Source organism: Xyrauchen texanus, chromosome 18 (assembly GCF_025860055.1).
Source record: "Xyrauchen texanus isolate HMW12.3.18 chromosome 18, RBS_HiC_50CHRs, whole genome shotgun sequence".
Classification (NCBI taxonomy): Eukaryota; Metazoa; Chordata; class Actinopteri; order Cypriniformes; family Catostomidae; genus Xyrauchen; species Xyrauchen texanus.
The window spans coordinates 7,085,666-7,104,602 of record NC_068293.1 but is presented as its reverse complement, the minus strand read 5'-3'; the positions used below and the strand labels follow the sequence as shown (position 1 = coordinate 7,104,602).

At 37.3% G+C, this 18,937-nt stretch overlaps 1 protein-coding gene across 1 annotated transcript; it reads left to right on the top strand.

Annotated features, from left to right (window-relative positions):
* The first annotated feature begins 809 nt into the window (after positions 1 to 809).
* Positions 810 to 18,481, top strand: crfb2 (cytokine receptor family member b2). The gene is made up of 7 exons (XM_052148673.1): positions 810 to 1,133; positions 2,932 to 3,064; positions 4,570 to 4,745; positions 6,297 to 6,445; positions 12,181 to 12,328; positions 12,483 to 12,592; positions 13,475 to 18,481. Exons 1-7 carry the CDS (start codon positions 1,085 to 1,087, stop codon positions 14,168 to 14,170), a joined length of 1,461 nt encoding a protein of 486 aa, XP_052004633.1. The 5' UTR covers positions 810 to 1,084; the 3' UTR covers positions 14,171 to 18,481.
* The last annotated feature ends 456 nt before the right edge of the window (positions 18,482 to 18,937 follow it).

Sequence of the window (18,937 nt, the reverse complement as noted above, 5' to 3'; positions counted from 1 at the left end):
CATGCACAAAATAACTTGCACCGGCCATATTTGTGACCATCAAAGGGGGAACGCAATGATGGTGAATGGAAAAACACCCATGAAATTAAATCAAGAAAAACATCAATTATTGCTTTTGATCTATGCCAACTCAGCAAATTTGTTTTATTAGTTTGAAGTCAGCACAAATACAGTATCAACAAATGTGATTTTCACGGACATATCCATGATTCATCTTCAAACGCCAGCGAGTCTGATGTGTGACCAGTGTATGTTTATATAATTGTATATATAGATCTGTCATATCACTTCTGAAGACATATATTTAACCACTGGAGTGGATTACTTCTGTTTCCTTTATGTGATTTTTGGAGCTTCAAAATTTTGGTCACCATTCACTTGCATTGTGAGTACCAACTACCAACAGAGCTGAGATATTATTATTTTAAAGGCACTGCATGTTAATAATAATGGATCACACAGGTTTATAGAATCAAGTTTTTATTTTATTCAATGCAGTTTTATGCAGTGTCTTGAGAAACAAATTAGAAAGAAATTGCTTATATTTAGTATTTTACTGCAGTTATCGATGCAATTTTAAAAAGTGTAATTTTAAACATTTTTTAAAGTGCAAAGTATTGAAAATCAAAATTAGTAAAATAATTAACAGTGATGTCTCTATACGTTTAGACATTTAAACTGTAACTACATACAGTGGATTTAATTGATCATTTTTCAGCTGTTTACGTTGGGACAGGGCTAAAATGTGAGCCGCAGAGCGCCGTCTGCAGGAAATAACCACCGGAAACCGGAAGAAAAATGAACAGAAATTGAAAGTCGAAATTGCAAACTTCAAATGGAGTATAGCATTATTTTATTTATTTCATTAGCGCGTATTTCACTTGTGCGAAAAAACAATCTAAGTATTTTGCGTCGACAGTACAGTCGGGGAGATTTGTGTAACTGAATCAATGTCGAAGTGATTCAAATGTAACGTGCCGCCAGAGAAGATAAAGAGACTGTGAAGAGGAAACGAAAGATGTGTGCGGGGAAAACAAAGGAAAGATAACTGTATTTGTATTTAATTACAGTCTTGCATCGCAGAATGTATGTAATAACACGGATACTTATAACTATTACTCTGCTTCACCCAGGTAAGTGTTCCTATACAACCTTTAACACTAGCGAGCATGCAACTTCATCTAAATCTATTTAAAATTACATTTAGCTAATTGTTTTTAAATTTTTTGTCCATAACAGTTGTTTCTATGAGCTCATATTATTGAAGAGACTGCAGTAAATATGTGTAATTATACAAATTAATTTGTCACATGAAAAAAAAAAAAAAATTCGTATGATTTGTCAATGTTAAATATAGCTAAATTGTGTAAATCTTCCACAGAAAATGCGTCTGTATAGTTGAAGTCAGAAGTTTACATACACCTTAGCCAAATACATTTAAACTCAGTTTTTCACAAGTCCTGACATTTAATCATAGAAAACATTCCCTGTTTTTGGTCAGTTAGGATCACTGCTTTATTTTAAGAATGTGAAATGTCTGAATAATAGAAGAGAAAATGATTTATTTCAGCTTTTATTACTCTCATCACATTCCCAGAGTGTCAGAAGTTTACATAAACTTTGTTATTATTTGTTAGAATTGCCAAATAATTTTGGTCAAACTTGGGTCAGACATTTTGTGAAGCCTTCCACAAGCTTCTCACAATAAGTTGCTGGAATTTTGGCCCATTCCTCCAGTCAGAACTGATGAGTCAGGTATTTAGGCCTCCTTGCGAACACACTTTTTCAGTGCTGCCCACAGGTTTTCTATCAGATTGAGGTCAGGGCTTTGTGATGGCCACTACAATATCTTGACTTTGTTCTTCTTAAGCCATTTTGGAGATATTCTTGGGGTCATTACCCATTTGCGACAGAACATTAACTTCCTGGCTGATGTCTTGAGAAGTTACTTCAATATATACACTTAATTTTCCTTCCTCATGATGTTATCTATTTTGTGAAGTGCATCAAATGCAACAAAGCACCCCCACAACACGATGCTGACGCCCCTATGCTTCACGGTTGGGATGGTGTTGTTCGGCTTGCAAGCCTCACCCTTTTTCCTCCAAACAAAACGATGGTCATTATGCCAAACAATTCGCTTTTTGTTTCATCAGACCAGAGGGCATTTATCTAAAAACTAAGCTCTTTGTCCCCATGTGCACTTGCAAACTGTAGTCTGGCTTTTTTATGGCGGTTTTGGAACAGTGGCTTCTTCCTTCCTGAGCAGCCTTTCATGTTATGATGATACAGGACTTGTTTTACTGTGTATATAGATACTTGTCTATCTGTTTCCTCCAGCATCTTCACAAGATCCTTTGCTGTTGTTTTGGGATTGATTTGCACATTTCGCACCAAACTACATTCATCTCTAAGAAAACGGAATGTGTCTCATTCTTACCAGAAGCTAACTGGCTAATTGCCAAAAGGCTTGACATAATTTTCTGGAATTTTCCAAGCTGCTTTAAGGCACAGTTAACTGTGTTAAGTGTATGTAAACTTAGTGTTTTGACCCACTGAAATTGTGATATAGTCGATTAAAAGTGAAACAATTGTTGGAAAAATTACTTGTATCATTCACAAAGTAGATGTCCTAAATGACTTGCAAAACTATAGTTTGCTAATATGAAATCTGTGGAGAGGTTGAAGTCATTAAAACACATTTTTTAACCAAAGTGTATGTAAACTTCTGACTTCAGCTGTAAATCTCATTCAATCAGGGAAATAAAAAGAAAGCACAAATTAGAGTCCAGTGCCTCTTGGTTTTCATTAAAAATATTTTATAATGTGGATCATGATTAGAATAAAACTCCAAAAATTATGATGTGGCAAAAACATTTAAGATTCAATGAAAATTTTGACCATATTTCTCACTGTCTTTTTTCTCTATAGCTTTATGCATACACATACCTGCTCCTGTAAATCTGAGCATATCTTCCCAATATTTTGTCCACTTGTTGTCTTGGAAAATGGGGCCAGGCTCTCCTGATGGTGTTCACTTTGAAGTCAGGATGTGCTCAATCAGGTACGTGCCCTACACATGCTGAAATAATGAATTAACCGAGCTTTAGATAATTTAGCCCCCTTAAGACTCTAAATCCTACTGCTGTTACCACAATTACAATATATTAATATGACCTATATGGGCTGTTAACAGAAAAGTGTCAGGTTCGTTAAAAACATGACCCTACAGTAAGGTTGCAGTCAAAGGGATGGTTCACCCAAAAATTTAAATCCTCTCAACATTTACTCATCCTCATGCCACCCCAGATGTGTATGACTTTCTTTCTTCTGCAGAACACAAATGAAGATTTTAAGAAGAATTTCTGAGCTCTTTTGGTCCATACAATGCAAGTTAATGGATGCAAAATATTGAAGCTTCAAAAATCACATAAGTCAGCATACGTCTCCTGAAGTGATATGATAGGTGTGGATGAGAAACAGATCATTTTCAGATTGTTGTTCTTCTGTTTTTGGTGATTCACATTCTTCATCCACATCGCCTCCTACTGGGCAGGGAGAATTCATAATTAAGATTTCATAATTATCATCAATCAAAGTTAAATGTGCTATATGTAAGTTTGACAACAAGCGTTTGAAATGGGTCCTGCAGACCAAATTCTAAATATTGGAGAGTCGGCGGCTGTGGCTCAGTTGGTAGAGCGGGTCGGCCACTGATTGCAGGGTTGGTGGTTTGAATCCCGGCCCACATGCCAAAGTTTCCATGGGCAAGACACTGAACCCCAAGTTGCTCCCAATGGCAGGCTAGTGCCTTGCATGGTGTATGAATGTGTGTGTGAATGATTGTATGAGTCACAGTGTAAAGCTTTGAATACCGTTAAGGTTAAAAATACGCTATATAAGTGCAGACCATTTAGCATTTGTCTCAGACTTGAAGCTCATGCAGGTTGCCAGAATGTTGACATGCAAATTTGCCAACTCAGCATCCAGATTTCTGGGATATAAGCTATCTCCATCTTCCAAAGGCATTACGCCTCTGGTCATGGTGGTTTTTAGATGGATGGTGAGGCTTTTTATGTCGGGTGGACATACTTCAGCTTTGTGGCTCTTAAATGTTTCAGATTTGTGGTTTAGTTCAAATATGGTCATGTTTTAATTTACCCTGCCAGTGATTGTCAGTGAACTAGTGGTTTCCATAATCATTAATAACTGTGACCATGAATGACCAGTGCCACTGTGTTTCCAGTTTGATTGCAAATTCATAATGATTTATAAAACTTTGAAATGAAGTTTGAGATCAAGATTTTGACTCAGTTATATGAATAGCTCAAATGTACTATTTTAAATCATAAATCATTTTTGGGTGTTTCTGCAGCTTCATGCCATTTCACGTCCCAGAGGTTGATTTTTATTAAAACGAACAGATTTGAAACCGTTTTTTTTTATATGTATAATTTTCTTAGTTAGTAGACAAATTAAACAAACTAGTGATAGTTTGAAAAATGTTTATTTCTAGTTCCTGAAGTTGAATAAACACCCTTTTACACTCTTTATTGCACTCTCTCTCAGGAATTTGAGTCCGATGGTGGTGAAGGGTTGTGAAGCGGTGACGTCCCCACTCTCGTGTAATCTTACAGATGTCTTGTCTGATCTGGAGGAAACCTATTACATCAGTGTGTCTGCTGGCATGGGGAACTGGACATCACCGCCTGCCCAATGCAGCCCATTTAAACCCATTCAAAACAGTAAGACAAACATGATCACATACTGGATTCTAATAAATGGTGTGCCTTCTTCTTTGGTGGTTGTTATGCATAATGCACAAAATGTATAATATGTTTCAGTTTTACAGTAGCAGCTACTCTCAACAGTCCATCTCCAGTGAAAAGTGTGTCGTTTTTAATACTTGCTGTTGCAGGATAAATTCTTCAGATCTTTGGTTTTTGAAGAGCATTGTACACTAAAAGAAAGCAGGTGTACACAGCACACACTGCACTTGTAGATCAGTCTACCATACAAAAGAGGAGGAATAGAACAGGCAAATTAGAAAAGCTGTCGCAATAAAATAAGATCCGGGGCTAGTTGTATAAATAGTCAATAAATTAACATTTTAAAGCCCCTTAATGCATAAATTGTAAATTTCACAGCTCTCTGGAATATTCTATTCTGATTGGTCAATAGCGCAAATTGCTCAGTTACAATTCTATATCAATGTATTTATTTATCTGGTTAGTAGCCGTGAAATAACAGGAATAATATAGAGTCAGCCAGTTGTTCTGCGCTTCGCATCGGGCTTCTGATCACCCTGTCAGGGTTTATTTTGCGATAACAACTGGCTGACTGTACATTATCCCTTAAATATTTGGTACCATTTGAAAGCTTAGAATCAGTACTTTTCACATAACTCCATTACTTTTATGTTCATGTTACATAGACCTGAAAACCACCATGTTGCAAAAAAGCGCTGCCCTGTGGTGATGCAAGAATATGATCAAACAGATAGTCCTGCCCCAAACTCACATCATTGGTTTAGCCAGTGTTGCCTGTGTCTGGCTGGATGTGCTGCTCAAAACAAACAGGAATTTATATAGCACCACAGAGGCACAGTGAGTGTTCACAGTTCTTGTGGAAACTGGGGAATATATGGGACACAGAAGGCTAGGTGAGGTGCCTATATGTGCAATGTTAGCAGGGCTCCAGATACATCTAATTGTATCCTCAAAAAAGACTTTGTGAAAAGCAAATTTAGTCGGCTTCTCCTAGACATGCACATCTGTTGAATTACGGCATGCGATGCACAGAGGCTCAGTGTCGTTCACGCTGATGTGCATAATGGCACCAAATTAATAAAAAACACACAAATATAGTGACCCGCATTGTGTTCTCCATCATGTGCTTGTTTGTGATGATGTTGACAACAGAAAAGCACAGGGGTTCGACTGAATCATAAGTAAGTAGGATAACCTGATCAAACGGGAACAATTGCACTTGGATTCGGACCGCAACAAACTGTTTTTTTCAGTTTAAAAACCACCATAGTTGTCTCTAAATAATAAGCCAGTATAGGAGAAAATATATTAACATCGAAAATATTAGCTTTAAATTTGATTGATTGAAGAGTTTACGCAACTGACTCAAAAGGTTTAGACCAGCTTTAAGGGTTGGGCAACCTACCTCAGAACATCATTTGATTTATGTTATCATCTGTGATTATCTGGTAAAGTTGGAAAAAAAAACATTGCTCAGCAGAAGGTCTTATTTGTCTTTGCACATTGTTTTTGTTTCTTCTCCTTAAGCCACATTGCAGCCGCCGCTGGTGACAGTATCAGCATGTAACCAGTCTCTCTGTGTCAGTCTCAAAGCGCCTGCTCCCAAACTCCACGACATCTACAATTCATTCGAGTTCAAATATAGACTGATGATCAGCAGTGAGGATGGACCAGAGGTGAGAAAACAAGCATGTAATTTCACTTAGTCACTACATGTGTCTTGATCTATCAGGGTTGCGTTTCTCAGTAGCATCATAAGCCTAAGTAGATTGTAGAAACCATTAGTGCCAATCATCTCTACCATCAGCTTAAATTGACGATGCTTTTGGGAAATGCAGCCCAGATTGCTATCTAATCGGGTGTGCATATTCAATTCCCACTCGGCCACATAAATGTGTTTCTGCAAATGGATATAAATCTAATATTCCTACACTATATGCAGTATAATGCCGTTAACATATGTGATTATAACAATATAAGCCGGATAGCTTAAAAAAAATAAAAACAGGTGGCAGATGAAATTGGTTTGGCAATTGTTGTACAAAAGACATCAGCTGTTATGTTGTTCTGTATTAAAATTAGTTTGGAGAAAATTACTCAAAAAGAACACTACAAATTACTAATTACTTTTCTGAAATTGTAATCAGATTACTGATTACTTTATTTGAATGTATAAGTAATTACATTACTAACTACTTTAAATTACTAACTACTTTCTAAAATACTTTTCATTACTTTTAAATTACTTTCTAATATACTTTTCACAGCAGAGGTTTTGTTTTTCCACTCAAATTGAAAAGGTCTACATTCCCTCATTCATTGGTGCACTCAAGTCAACAATGACTTTTTGCTGCTGCTTTAAATCTAGGCATAAGTGGGTTAGGCAAAATCGGCCACGCAAATGGGCTAGAAAAAATATCAGACCATCTGCGTTCTATTATATAGTCCATTCCCTCAAACACCAGTGAAATAAACGACGACAGCACATTCAGATCTTCAAATACGAAGTTGGTAGTGTAAATGAACCATATGCGATGAATTAGAAAAATTTAAAATTACGTTCTTTTGTGCATTTACTGTGTCCTTGATTGTCAGGCATATTTCTATGACAGTGACACTCCATTTATACGCATGGAAATTTTTCACCTCAAAATTTGGATGTAGGCTCTGTTAAATTACAGAGAATGTAAGTATAATTAATATAATTTTTCTCCCAATTTGGAAAGCCCAATTCCCACTACTTAGTAGGTCCTCGTGGTGATGCGGTTACTCACCTCAATCCGGGTGGCGGTGGACAAGTCTCAGTTGCCTCTGCTTCTGAGACTGTCTATCTGCGCATCTTATCACGTGGCTCGCTGTGCATGACATCGTGGAGACTCCGCATGTAGAGGCTCATGCTACCCTCTGCGATCCACTCACAACTCGACACGCGCCCCATTGAGAGCGAGAAACACTAATCGCGTCTATCAGCGTCAATGCTCGCTGAGCTACCCAGGCCCCATTGAATGTAAGAATTATTAATCATTTTCATCTACTGACACACAAAATCACGGCTAGTATTAACAGTGATTGTGTCGGCACTTCACTTCTACTGTTCGATTTTGAAAAATGTTATTCATTTATTGAAACATGACACTTCAAATGAAACAGAAATATAATCAAAATAACAAAGTGGTCAAAAAAGAATACCAATTCCAAACATTTTACTTCCACCAGCACCTTTTGCAGTGACTTAAAAATCACTCTACTACAAGTTGAAAAATAAAAATACAGATGTAAATTTCAATTTAATAATAATAATAGTTAAAAAATAAACCATGACCGATAGATAGTTTAACCCAAAGCTCATACATTTTTGTTTCACATAAGACTACAACTCGTCAGGGACATATTTTGACGTTCCACTATATTTTCAGAGTTGGGACAGGAACTTTATTTTCACCTGCTTATGGAATCTCCAAACTGCAAATGCAGGAACTGAGATTAAACGCTGAGTTAAGACTTGGTTTTCAGTTGTCATAGCTCATTGACCTATTTCCCAGGAAAACAGCAAATTGCCCTTTGCGCCAATTCATTAACATATAATACACCCACAGGTAGTGCAAAGACTCCCACTCATGCCCACTTGCTCCTTGCGCTGGCTTGACATTACTGATGTAAAAGCACTCATCACTCCAGCACCTTATCCTTGAGTAATCATGATAAATTGCTAATTTGGTTCTAGAAAATCACTTGCCATTATATCAAACACAGTTGGAAGCTATTTGGTTCGTTAAATGAAGCTTAACATTGTCTTTGTGTGGGAGTCACGTGACTTCATGCGAGGAGTGGACGTGTGAATGGTGAGCTCTGTGCACTTTGCTAGTTTTAATACAATTTGTGTCATAAACTGGTGAGATTTGATACACCCTGATTCTTAACTGTTCTAGAAAGACAATATGTCAAAGAATTCAAAATTCTGGGGCCCTGGAGACATTAAAAGACACTTACGTGCTCAAGCTGATACCCCGGACAGGGCCGCAGACCAGGGACTCAATTCGGCCAATGCGGTGGAAGAGATTCTGCGTCAACTGTTAAACATGACAGCAAAAAAAGAATTAGTCTTAAAATTCTTAAGTTATTTAAAAAGTTTGGAGGACTCCCAAATTTAATAAATTACTATAAAGCTGCCCAAATTCAGCCTATATTATCGCAGATGAATATAAAAGAATCAAAAAGAGAAATATATCCATTTATTTTATAGTTATTACATACAATTAAACAAATAAATTAAATGTTAGGATCACTAAAGATGCACTTGAAGGAGATGTACAGGACAAACAGCGTAAAATCATACTTCAGTGGGAGGATGAATTAAAAATGTATATCACTCAGCAAGACTGGGAAGAAATATCACATAATACATTTCAAACTGCTCAATCCAGTGCATGGAGGGAATATGCCTGGAAGATAAAAATTAGATTTTTCATAACACCTGTTATTCAAAGTACATGTTGCTTGGTAAAAGGGAATTGTTTTTGAAATTGTGTGGAAAATAAGACTCATTTTAGTCATATCCTATATGTGTGCTAAAAACATATTGGAATGAAGTGATTAGACAGATTAATTTAACATGTAAGTGCACAATATACAAGTCTGTCCAGAAAACATTATTCTGGGCAAACTCCCCTTGTGTTTAAGTAATAACACCAAACAATTACAGTGCATCCGGAAAGTATTCACAGCGCTAACACTTTTTCCACATTTTGTTATGTTACAGCCTTATTCCAAAATGGATTAAATTCATTATTTTCCTCAAACGTCTACAAACAATACCCCATAATGACAACTTGAAAGAAGTTTGTTTGAAATCTTGGCAAATTTATAAAAATTTAAAAGATCACATGTACATAAGTATTCACACCCTTTGCCATGATGCTCAAAATTGACCTCAGGTGCATCTTGTTTCCACTGATCATCCTTGAGATGTTTCTACAACTTGATTGGAGTCCACCTGTGGTAAATTCAGTTGATTGGACATGATTTGGAAAGGCACACACCTGTCTATATAAGGTCCCACAGTTAACAGTGCATGTCAGAGCACAAACCGAGCCATGAAGTCCAAGGAATTGTCTGTAGACCTCCAAGACAGGATTGTATCCAGTCACAGATCTGGGGAAGGGTACAGAAACATTTCTGCAGCATTGAAGGTCCCAATGAGCACATTGGCCTCCATCCATAAATGGAAGAAGCTTGGAAAAACCGGGACTCTTCCTAGAGCTGTCCGCCTGGCCAAACTGAGTGATCAGGGGAGAAGGGCCTTAGTGAGGGAGGTGACCAAAAACCCGATGGTCACACTGACAGAGCTCCAGCATTTCTCTGTGGAGAGAGGAGAACCTTCCAGAAGAACAACCATATCTGCAGCACTCCACCAATCAGGCCTGTATGGTAGAGTGGCCAGACGGAAGCCACTCCTCAGTAAAAGGTACATGACAGCCCACCTGGAGTTTGCCAAAAGGCACCTGAAGGACTCTCAGACCATGAGAAACAAAATTATCTGGTGTGATGAAACAAACATTGAACTCTTTGGCCTGAATGGCAAGCGTCATGTCTGGAGGAAACCAGGCACCGCTCATCACCTGACCAATACCATCCCTACAGTAAAGCATGGTGGTGGCAGCATCATGCTGTGGGGATGTTTTTCAGCGGTAGGAACTGGGAGACTAGTCCGTATCGAGGGAAAGATGAATGCAGCAATGTACAGAGACATCCTTGATTAAAACCTGCTCCAGAGCACTCTGGACCTCAGACTGGGGTGAAGGCTCATCTTCCAACAGGACAACGACCCTAAGCACACAGCAAAGATAACAAAGGAGTGGCTACGGGACAACTCTGTGAATGTCCTTGAGTGGTCCAGCCAGAGACCAGACTTGAACCCGATTGAACATCTCTGGAGAGATCTGAAAATGGCTGTGCACTGATGCTCCCATCCAAACTGATGGAGCTTGAGAGGTCCTGCAAAGAAGAATGGGAGAAACTGCCCAAAAATAGGTGTGCCAAGCTTGTAGCATCAAACACAAAAAGACTTGAGGCTGTAATCGGTGCCAAAGGTGCTTCAACAAAGTATTGAGCAAAGGCTGTGAACACTTATGTACATGTGATTTTTTTTTTTTTTTTGTAATTTATTTATTTTCAATAAATTTACAAAGATTTCAAACAAACTTCTTTCATGTTGTCATTATAGGGTATTGTTTGTAGAATTTTGAGGAAAATAATGAATTTAATCAATTTTTGAATAAGGCTGTAACATAACAAAATGTGGAAAAAGTGAAGCGCTTAAAGATTGAGAGAAATTATTTTTGAATTATATGAAATGGAGAAAGTAACATTTAAAATTAAAAACCAAAGTCTGGAATGTGAACACAAAATATTTTTTATTGGATAGACTATTGTGTTCTTATTTTTTAAATAAATTATTCAAATAAATATGAGGTGGCAATGCTTGCTTCACTTGATAATTTACAGGATGTTCCTTCACTTGACAGGATTATACTGTATATGTTAGTTTATGGAATAGTTTGAAAATATGTTTTAACACTGACTGCCTGTGTTTATTTTTTTTGTCTTTATTTAAATTTTTTAGTAAATATGTAAAAAATATATATTTAAATTGCAATACATTACACTACTTTTAGTCCACAAATTAGACTGCAGTAACTCATTTGTCATCAGATAAGACCCAACCCTGATTGCAATCATAAACATCCAGACAATTAAAAATTATACTGTTTGCTGTGTACTGTTTTGATTTTAGTCCTTAGACTTGTGTTGGTGTCAGTTAACAAAACATTAAAAAAAAATTGCAATATCATAATGAATGTAAATTCCTGGCATTGGTCAGTAACTTCCTCTTCAGTGTAATGCTGATTTTGCAACTTTGTTGCTGGGTCTGGCAATAATGTAAATTTTCTTTTTGAAAAGTGACAAGTGTTAAATCGAGCAATGCTTTCAGACAGATTCTGAATTAAGACTGAATTTTCCCTGCGAATTTGTACAATACAATACAATAAATGTACAATGCAGCCAATTGTTTGTAGAAGTGAATTTGGTTTGCAAAGGATGCTTTCGTAAAGTGCACCAAAATGTCTAGTAATTCAGTGCAGGATATCTCGTATTTCTTTTAGGTTTATGTGTAGATACAAATGCATCAGTAAATCTTGATTTTGGTCTGAATGGGTTTTGATCTCGTTGCCTTTTTAGCTGATTCAGTCTGCAGTGCTGTATCATGAATCTAGAAGTACAACCCAGAATGTTATTTGAGTTATTGAATGTCCTTTGATTTGCTTATTATACTTGTATTAAATATGTGTGTTAATGATCATTTACATATTTTTTGTATTTGTTTGCATATTTTTGTCATGTGTTCTTATAGTTTCATGAGGATACTGAGGGGTTACACAATGTGACTCTTAAGAATCTGGCCCCTGGTCGCCAGTACTGCATGACAGTCAAAATCATTGACCGCAGCTCCCCCAGTCCACCAGTCTGTGCCTTCACCCCTAAAACAGCAAACAGCTCAGGTATCAAATCATTTGAACAGTTTTACAAAGAATTGGCTAAATATAGTGCATTCATCATTGTACCTTGTCTGTCGTGCCCTTGGTCCCTAAAAACTGTGCATGAACAAAAGTTTCTTGTTGTGTGTTTATATTCATTACACTGTTTTTATTTCAGAGACAATGATCAGTTTCGTCTTGTGTCTGGTAATCCTGCTGTTACTGATGTCCGTCATTCCAAGACTTGTTTCCCAATTTTATCTAAAAGCAGATCTACCTACAGTTCTGGTAAGCGGAACAAGCTCATAAAACATCCCATTCCACTCTTGCCCTCAGCTCTGCTCTGACATTTATCAGGTTTTAAATGATAAAACAATACAGTAGAGAGGTGTTGATTTGAACTATGGCACTTGTTGTAAAACCATAATAACCTCAAAAATGTACCATGGTTTTACTATAGTAACCACTGTTCAACTATGATATTTGTAGTAAAACCATAATCACACTTACAGTAACTATAATATATATAAAAAAAGAAAAAAAAAAAAACTGGTTGCTTTAATTTTATGTAGTAACAACATCGATTTTTTTTTTTTTTTTTCTCGCCCATTTTCTCGCCAATTTGGAATGCCCAATTCCCAATGCGCTTTAAGTCCTCGTGGTGGCGTGGTGACTCGCCTCAACCCAGGTGGCGAAGGACAAATCTCAGTTGCCTCCGCGTATGAGACTGTCAGTGCGTACATCTTATCATGTTGCTTGTTGAGCACATTAACGTGGAGATGTAGCACGTGTGGAGGCTTCACACCATTCTCCGCAGCATCCATGCACAACTCCCCACTGCCCTACAAGTGCTAGAACCACAATATAGCGACCACGAGGAGGTTACCCCAAGTGACTCTACCCTTTCTAGCAACTGGGCCAATTTGGATGCATATGAGACCTGGCTGGAGTCACTCAGCACCCCCTGGATTCGAATTCGTGACTCCAGGGGTGGTAGTCAGCGTCAATACTCACTGAACTGCCCAGGCCCCTGCCAGTTTAGTTTAATGTGACCTTCATTTAACTAAAAGGAAAATGTTAAAATGTGTTAGTTTTAACAACCCCTGGGACATGAAAATGCCAAAATAAATATTTGTATATTTTATCTAATGCAGTGACATTCTTTTCCAGAGTTCCTTTCATAGTCCGTATAAATGGCAACATCTCCTTATCCCTTCGGCTGATTTTATTAATAAGCTCTATGAGGAAACAGACTTCCTGCAGAAGATGAAGAGAAACCAAGAGGAGCATGAAGAGATTGAAGCTGAGACCGATGAAGGAGTGATGTATGAGAAACTATTGACATGCCAAACATCTTCATCTTCCATTGTACCATCATCATCCAGCTGTGGCTTGTTAATGGACCAAAGCTCAGATACACACACAGGCCTCATCTCCTCCACGGATGTCCAAGGTTGTAGTTTGAGTTTGCATGAGGGCAGCTGGGTCCCTGAAACTGAGTCTGTAGCCTCTACAGAGGTCACGTTAAATGTTAAACGCCTCTCCTGGAGGTCTATTTCTCGCACACATGTGGAGCAGGAAGACAGCTGTACAATGGAGGTAGAGAGTGATACAGATGTCAACCTGTTTTCAGTGACTTTAGGAGGAATTACTGCAGAACGCCATGAAGCTGATGCTGATCAAACCTGCTGTATTACAGATGAGCTGGACCTAACAGACCTGTCTCCTCAAAGCCCATTCAAATCTGCTACTACATCTCTATGGCTTTCTGATTTTAAGCCCCTAAACTCTGAGACTCTTGAGATGCACATTTCAGACTCTGAGGAGGAAGATGATGAATATTCAGGGTATTTAAGTAGAACTTAGTAGATCCATTTCATACCTAATAGTACCTAGTAACAATGATAGTTTTTCTTCATGGGACTCGTCTATGGGGAAAATAAAATGGTATTTCTACTTCTGGAACCACTTTTGCACTCTATAGTGTGAATAAAGTCATGGGGTGACCGTGGCTCAGGTGGAAGAGTTGGTTGTCCACTAATCGCAGGGTTGGCGGTTCGATTCCCAGACCACACCACTGAAGTGTCCTTTGGCAAGACACTGAACCTCAAGTTGCTTCCAATGGCAGGGTAGTGCCTTGCATGGCTGCTCTGCCGTCATTGGTGTGTGAATGTGTGTGTGAATGGGTGAATGAGACAGTGTAAAGCCCTTTGAATACCGCTAAGGTTAAAAAGGTGCTATAAAAGTGCAGACCATTTACCATGGTTAAAGGCCGTTATTGCAGTCATGACTATACTTACAGTGTAGCACAGCTTTGAGTGCCTTATTGCTTTTATAAAACAGTTACTACAGAACAAAGATATTTAGGACACGTTCAGCAAATTAATTTAAGGAATATTCCGGGCTCAATACAAGCTAAGCTTAATCAACAGTATTTGTGCATAATTTTGCACAATTGTCCTTTAAAAAAAAAATAAAAATATGGGTTACAGTGAGGCACTTAAAAAGGAAGTGTATGGGGCAATCCTTAAACATTAAAAATAGAGCTGTCAAAATGAACGTGTTAATGTATGCTATTAAAAAAATTCTAAATTGCGATTAATGCATTTAGCGATTTGACATTAGATTCTGACATTTTATTTAGCTCTGCATGAGTTCTGTACACTGGTTGGAGTTGGGCATTCACATGACTCACTGGAGTGATTCACCAGCATTACCCTGGCATCACTTTCCAGACAATTCGTATAAAAATATTATTTACATTGCCAGCACTGATGTTCTTTGCAAGCGCTTTTCGTGTGGAGTCCAAAGCGGCACGAATCATGTAAATGTGGCTTCATGATTGCTGAAGCAAAGTGTATAGCCTCAATTAATATTGTGGAGGATGTCAAAGAGATTTAATGTGCATTGCAATGAATACACAACCTATGAGGACTTTGATTAGTCAACCTCCCACTTACACTTTGTAAAACATTTAATGTTACTTGAATTGGTGCTATTATAGTGCATTTCTGTCTTTATATTGTGGAATACTTTGTTTGGAAAATTATGTTATGTTATATAGTTGAAGTCAGAAGTTTACATTCTCTTATCCAAAATGTTCGACTCAAGTTAAGCAATTTAAAGGCAATGCTACCAAATATTAACAAAGTGTATGTAAACGTACCCACTGGGAATGTGATGAAAGAAATAAAAGCTGAAATAAATAATTCTCTACTATTATTCGGACATTTCATATTCTGAAAATAAAATAGTGATCCTAACTGACTTAAGACAGGGAATGTTTTCTACGATTAAATGCCAGGACTTGTGAAAAACTGAGTTTAAATGTATTTAGCTAAGGTGTATGTAAATTTCTGACTTCACCTATATATATATATATATATATATGTATGTATTTTTTTCGAAGAAAGAGAAAAATATGTATTTTGACATGAAAAGTAGTTTATATAGTCAAATTTCAGCACTTTCAAAATTTGCGAATAATCGAGATGAACTATGAAATATCATGCGAATATTAGCTATTAAATATTTGAATCAACTGACAGCACTAGTTAAAATACTCTCAAGTTTATAGCCACAAGATGTAAATAATGTGCATATAAACATGATTTTAGTGTGATAAAATCAAATTTTTCCACTAAGTTTCCATGATGACTAATGCCATAAACCTTAAAATGACCATAAAAGTCATTTAAACAACTTTACAGCTGAAGTAATACACTAATTTCTTCAGAGAAATAAATGTATGTGCTTTTATTAAATTATAAGATTTACATTTCTGTATTTAAACCTACCACAAATTGGCCCCATTTACATCCATTGTGTCTCACTGTAAATTAAATTTTTTGTAAAAGCGGGACGAGTAAAAATTATTTGTAGTGGTAATTAACATTATGCCACAAATTATGTTGATTTTGCTTGTGAACTTGGATTGAACCCGGAATATTCCTTTTAGTGGAATCTGTCCAGTATTATATATATATAATACTACTGTATATATATATATAGTAGTCCCTGACATGTAAATTGGATAATAAGATTAATAGTTGGTCTCTATACAGTGAGGGAAAAAGTATTTGATCCACTGCTGATATTGTATGTTTGCTCACTGACAAAGAAATGATCAGTCTGTAATTTTAATGGTAGGTTAATTTGAACAGTGAGAGACAGAATAACAACAAAAAAATCCAGAAAAACGCATGTCAAAAATGTTATAAATTGAATTGCATTTTTATGAGGGAAATAAGTATTCGACCCCCTCTCAATCAGAAATTTCTGGCTCCCAGGTGTCTTTTATAGAGGTAATGAGCTGAGATTAGGAGCACACTCTTAAAGGGAGTTGGTGCGATTATTCGCAAATGGAAGAAACACAAAAGAACTGTCAATCTCCCTCGGTCTGGGGCTCCATGCAAGATCTCACCACGTGGAGTTGCAATGATCATGAGAACGTTGAGGAATCTGCCCAGAACTACATGGGAGGATCTTGTCAATGATCTCAAGGCAGCTGGGACCATAGTCACCAAGAAAACAATTGGTAACACACTACGCCGTGAAGGACTGAAATCCTGCAGTGCCCGCAAGGTCCCCCTGCTCAAGAAAGCACATGTACAGGCCCATCTGAAGTTTGCCAATGAACATCTGAATGATTCAGAGGAGAACTGGGTGAAAGTGTTGTGGTCAGATGAGACCAAAATCGAGCTCTTTTGCATCAACTCAACTCGCCGTGTTTGGAGGAGGAGGAGGAGGAGGAGGAATGCTGCCCAAGAACACCATCCCCACCGTCAAACATGAAGGTGGAAAACATTATGCTTTGGGGGTGTTTTTCTGCTAAGGGGACAGGACAACTTTACCACATCGAAGGGATGATGAACGGGGACATGTACCGTCAAATCTTGGGTGAGAACCTCCTTCCCTCAGCCAGGGCATTGAAAATGTGTTGTGGATGGGTATTCCAGCATGACAATGACCCAAAACACACGGCCAAGGCAACAAAGGAGTGGCTCAAGAAGCACATTAAGGTCCTGGAGTGGCCTAGCCAGTCTCCAGACCTTAATCCCATAGAAAATCTGTGGAGGGAGCTGAAGGTTCGAGTTGCCAAACATCAGCCTCGAAACCTTAATGACTTGGAGAAGATCTGCAAAGAGGAGTGGGACAAAATCCCTCATGAGATGTGTGCAAACCTGGTGGCCAACTACAAGAAACATCTGACCTCTGTGATTGCCAACAAGGGTTTTGCCACCAAGTACTAAGTAATGTTTTGCAGAGGGGTCGAATACTTATTTCCCTCATTAAAATGCAATTCAATTTATAACATTTTTGACATGCGTTTTTCTAGATTTTTTTTTTTTGTTATTCTGTCTCTCACTGTTCAAATTAACCTACCATTAAAATTATAGACTGATCATTTCTTTGTCAGTGGGCAAACATACAATATCAGCAGTGGATCAAATACTTTTTTTCTCTCACTGTACATCGCTAGATAAACTGGTGTTTCACATCTGTCACTGTATTGTGCATTTAGCACATCTGGAACACTGTACTAACCAATCAGTGTCCAGGACTGAATCTGTTATATATAGAGTTGCATACTGTGTTCTGAGTTTTTTTTTTATCTGGGTTTTTGTTTACTTTCGTCTTGAATAGATGGGTCAAGTCATTAACAGTAACCTGTGTAATATGCATTTCAGTCAAATGGAGATGATTACATCCTGACAGTTTTCACATGTATCACTTATTCAGCACCTGAAGTATTCAAGTTTTTAAAACACGTTTGCATTTCATAATTTGTTTTTTTCATACTTTTGTTGCATTAACATAAGTCGTATTTTGTCCAAACTGTGTCTGTACACGTTTTTAAAAATATATTAATCATTGTGCTGTTGTTACTAGAGACCGAAAGCTTGTGTATTTAAGTCTGACTAGCACAAATGATTGCTTTAGACTGACCTAAGTCAGACTTTTATGTAAAAGTGCATGTAAAGGAGAATTGTCAATGAGTATACAGTAAGTTCTCTGACGTAATACAGTGCAGAAATTGTAGCCTCACTTGCCCTGTAAAGTTTGTATTATATTTTTATTTTATGTATTTCAAATCTTCTTAAAACTGCTTTTTTTTTTATCATGGTCAAACTAAGAACATCTGTCTCTTACTGAATATATTTTAATAATAAGTAAATCTACAAATAATTCAATGACTGTAAATCATTGTGGTTTTGTCACTTTTTTGTTTTTATAAGTGTGTGTGTGTGTGTGTGTGTGTGTGTGTGTGTGTGTGTGTGTGTGTGTGTGTCCACTTACCAGTAGTACAGCAGGGGGTCCAGCAAATATTGTTTAAGGTCAAGGTAATTAAATAAACACACACTATATACATTAAACAACAATGCAATAAAAAGTTTAGCAGTCGACTAATGACAAATTTAGCCAATACTGATAACTAAGGTTGTGGAAAAAGCAGAAAACCAATTAATCGGCCGCATTTATTGAATGTGTTTTTCTAAAAAAAAAAAATTCCTAGTCTTTATGTGATGGGCACAGACACATGATAACACGATTCAGTTTATTGTGCAACCACAATCCCAATATAAACTAGAAAAACATTTGGTGCATAACGGGGGACTTTTAACCATTTTC

Excerpts from the sequence above, each read along its gene's own strand:
- crfb2 (XM_052148673.1), top strand. The coding sequence starts at position 1,085 with ATGTATGTAATAACACGGATACTTATAACTATTACTCTGCTTCACCCA. Across the intron at positions 6,446-12,180 it reads GCAGTGAGGATGGACCAGAG|TTTCATGAGGATACTGAGGG; the intron begins GTGAGAAAACAA and ends GTGTTCTTATAG. Across the intron at positions 12,593-13,474 it reads CAGATCTACCTACAGTTCTG|AGTTCCTTTCATAGTCCGTA; the intron begins GTAAGCGGAACA and ends ATTCTTTTCCAG.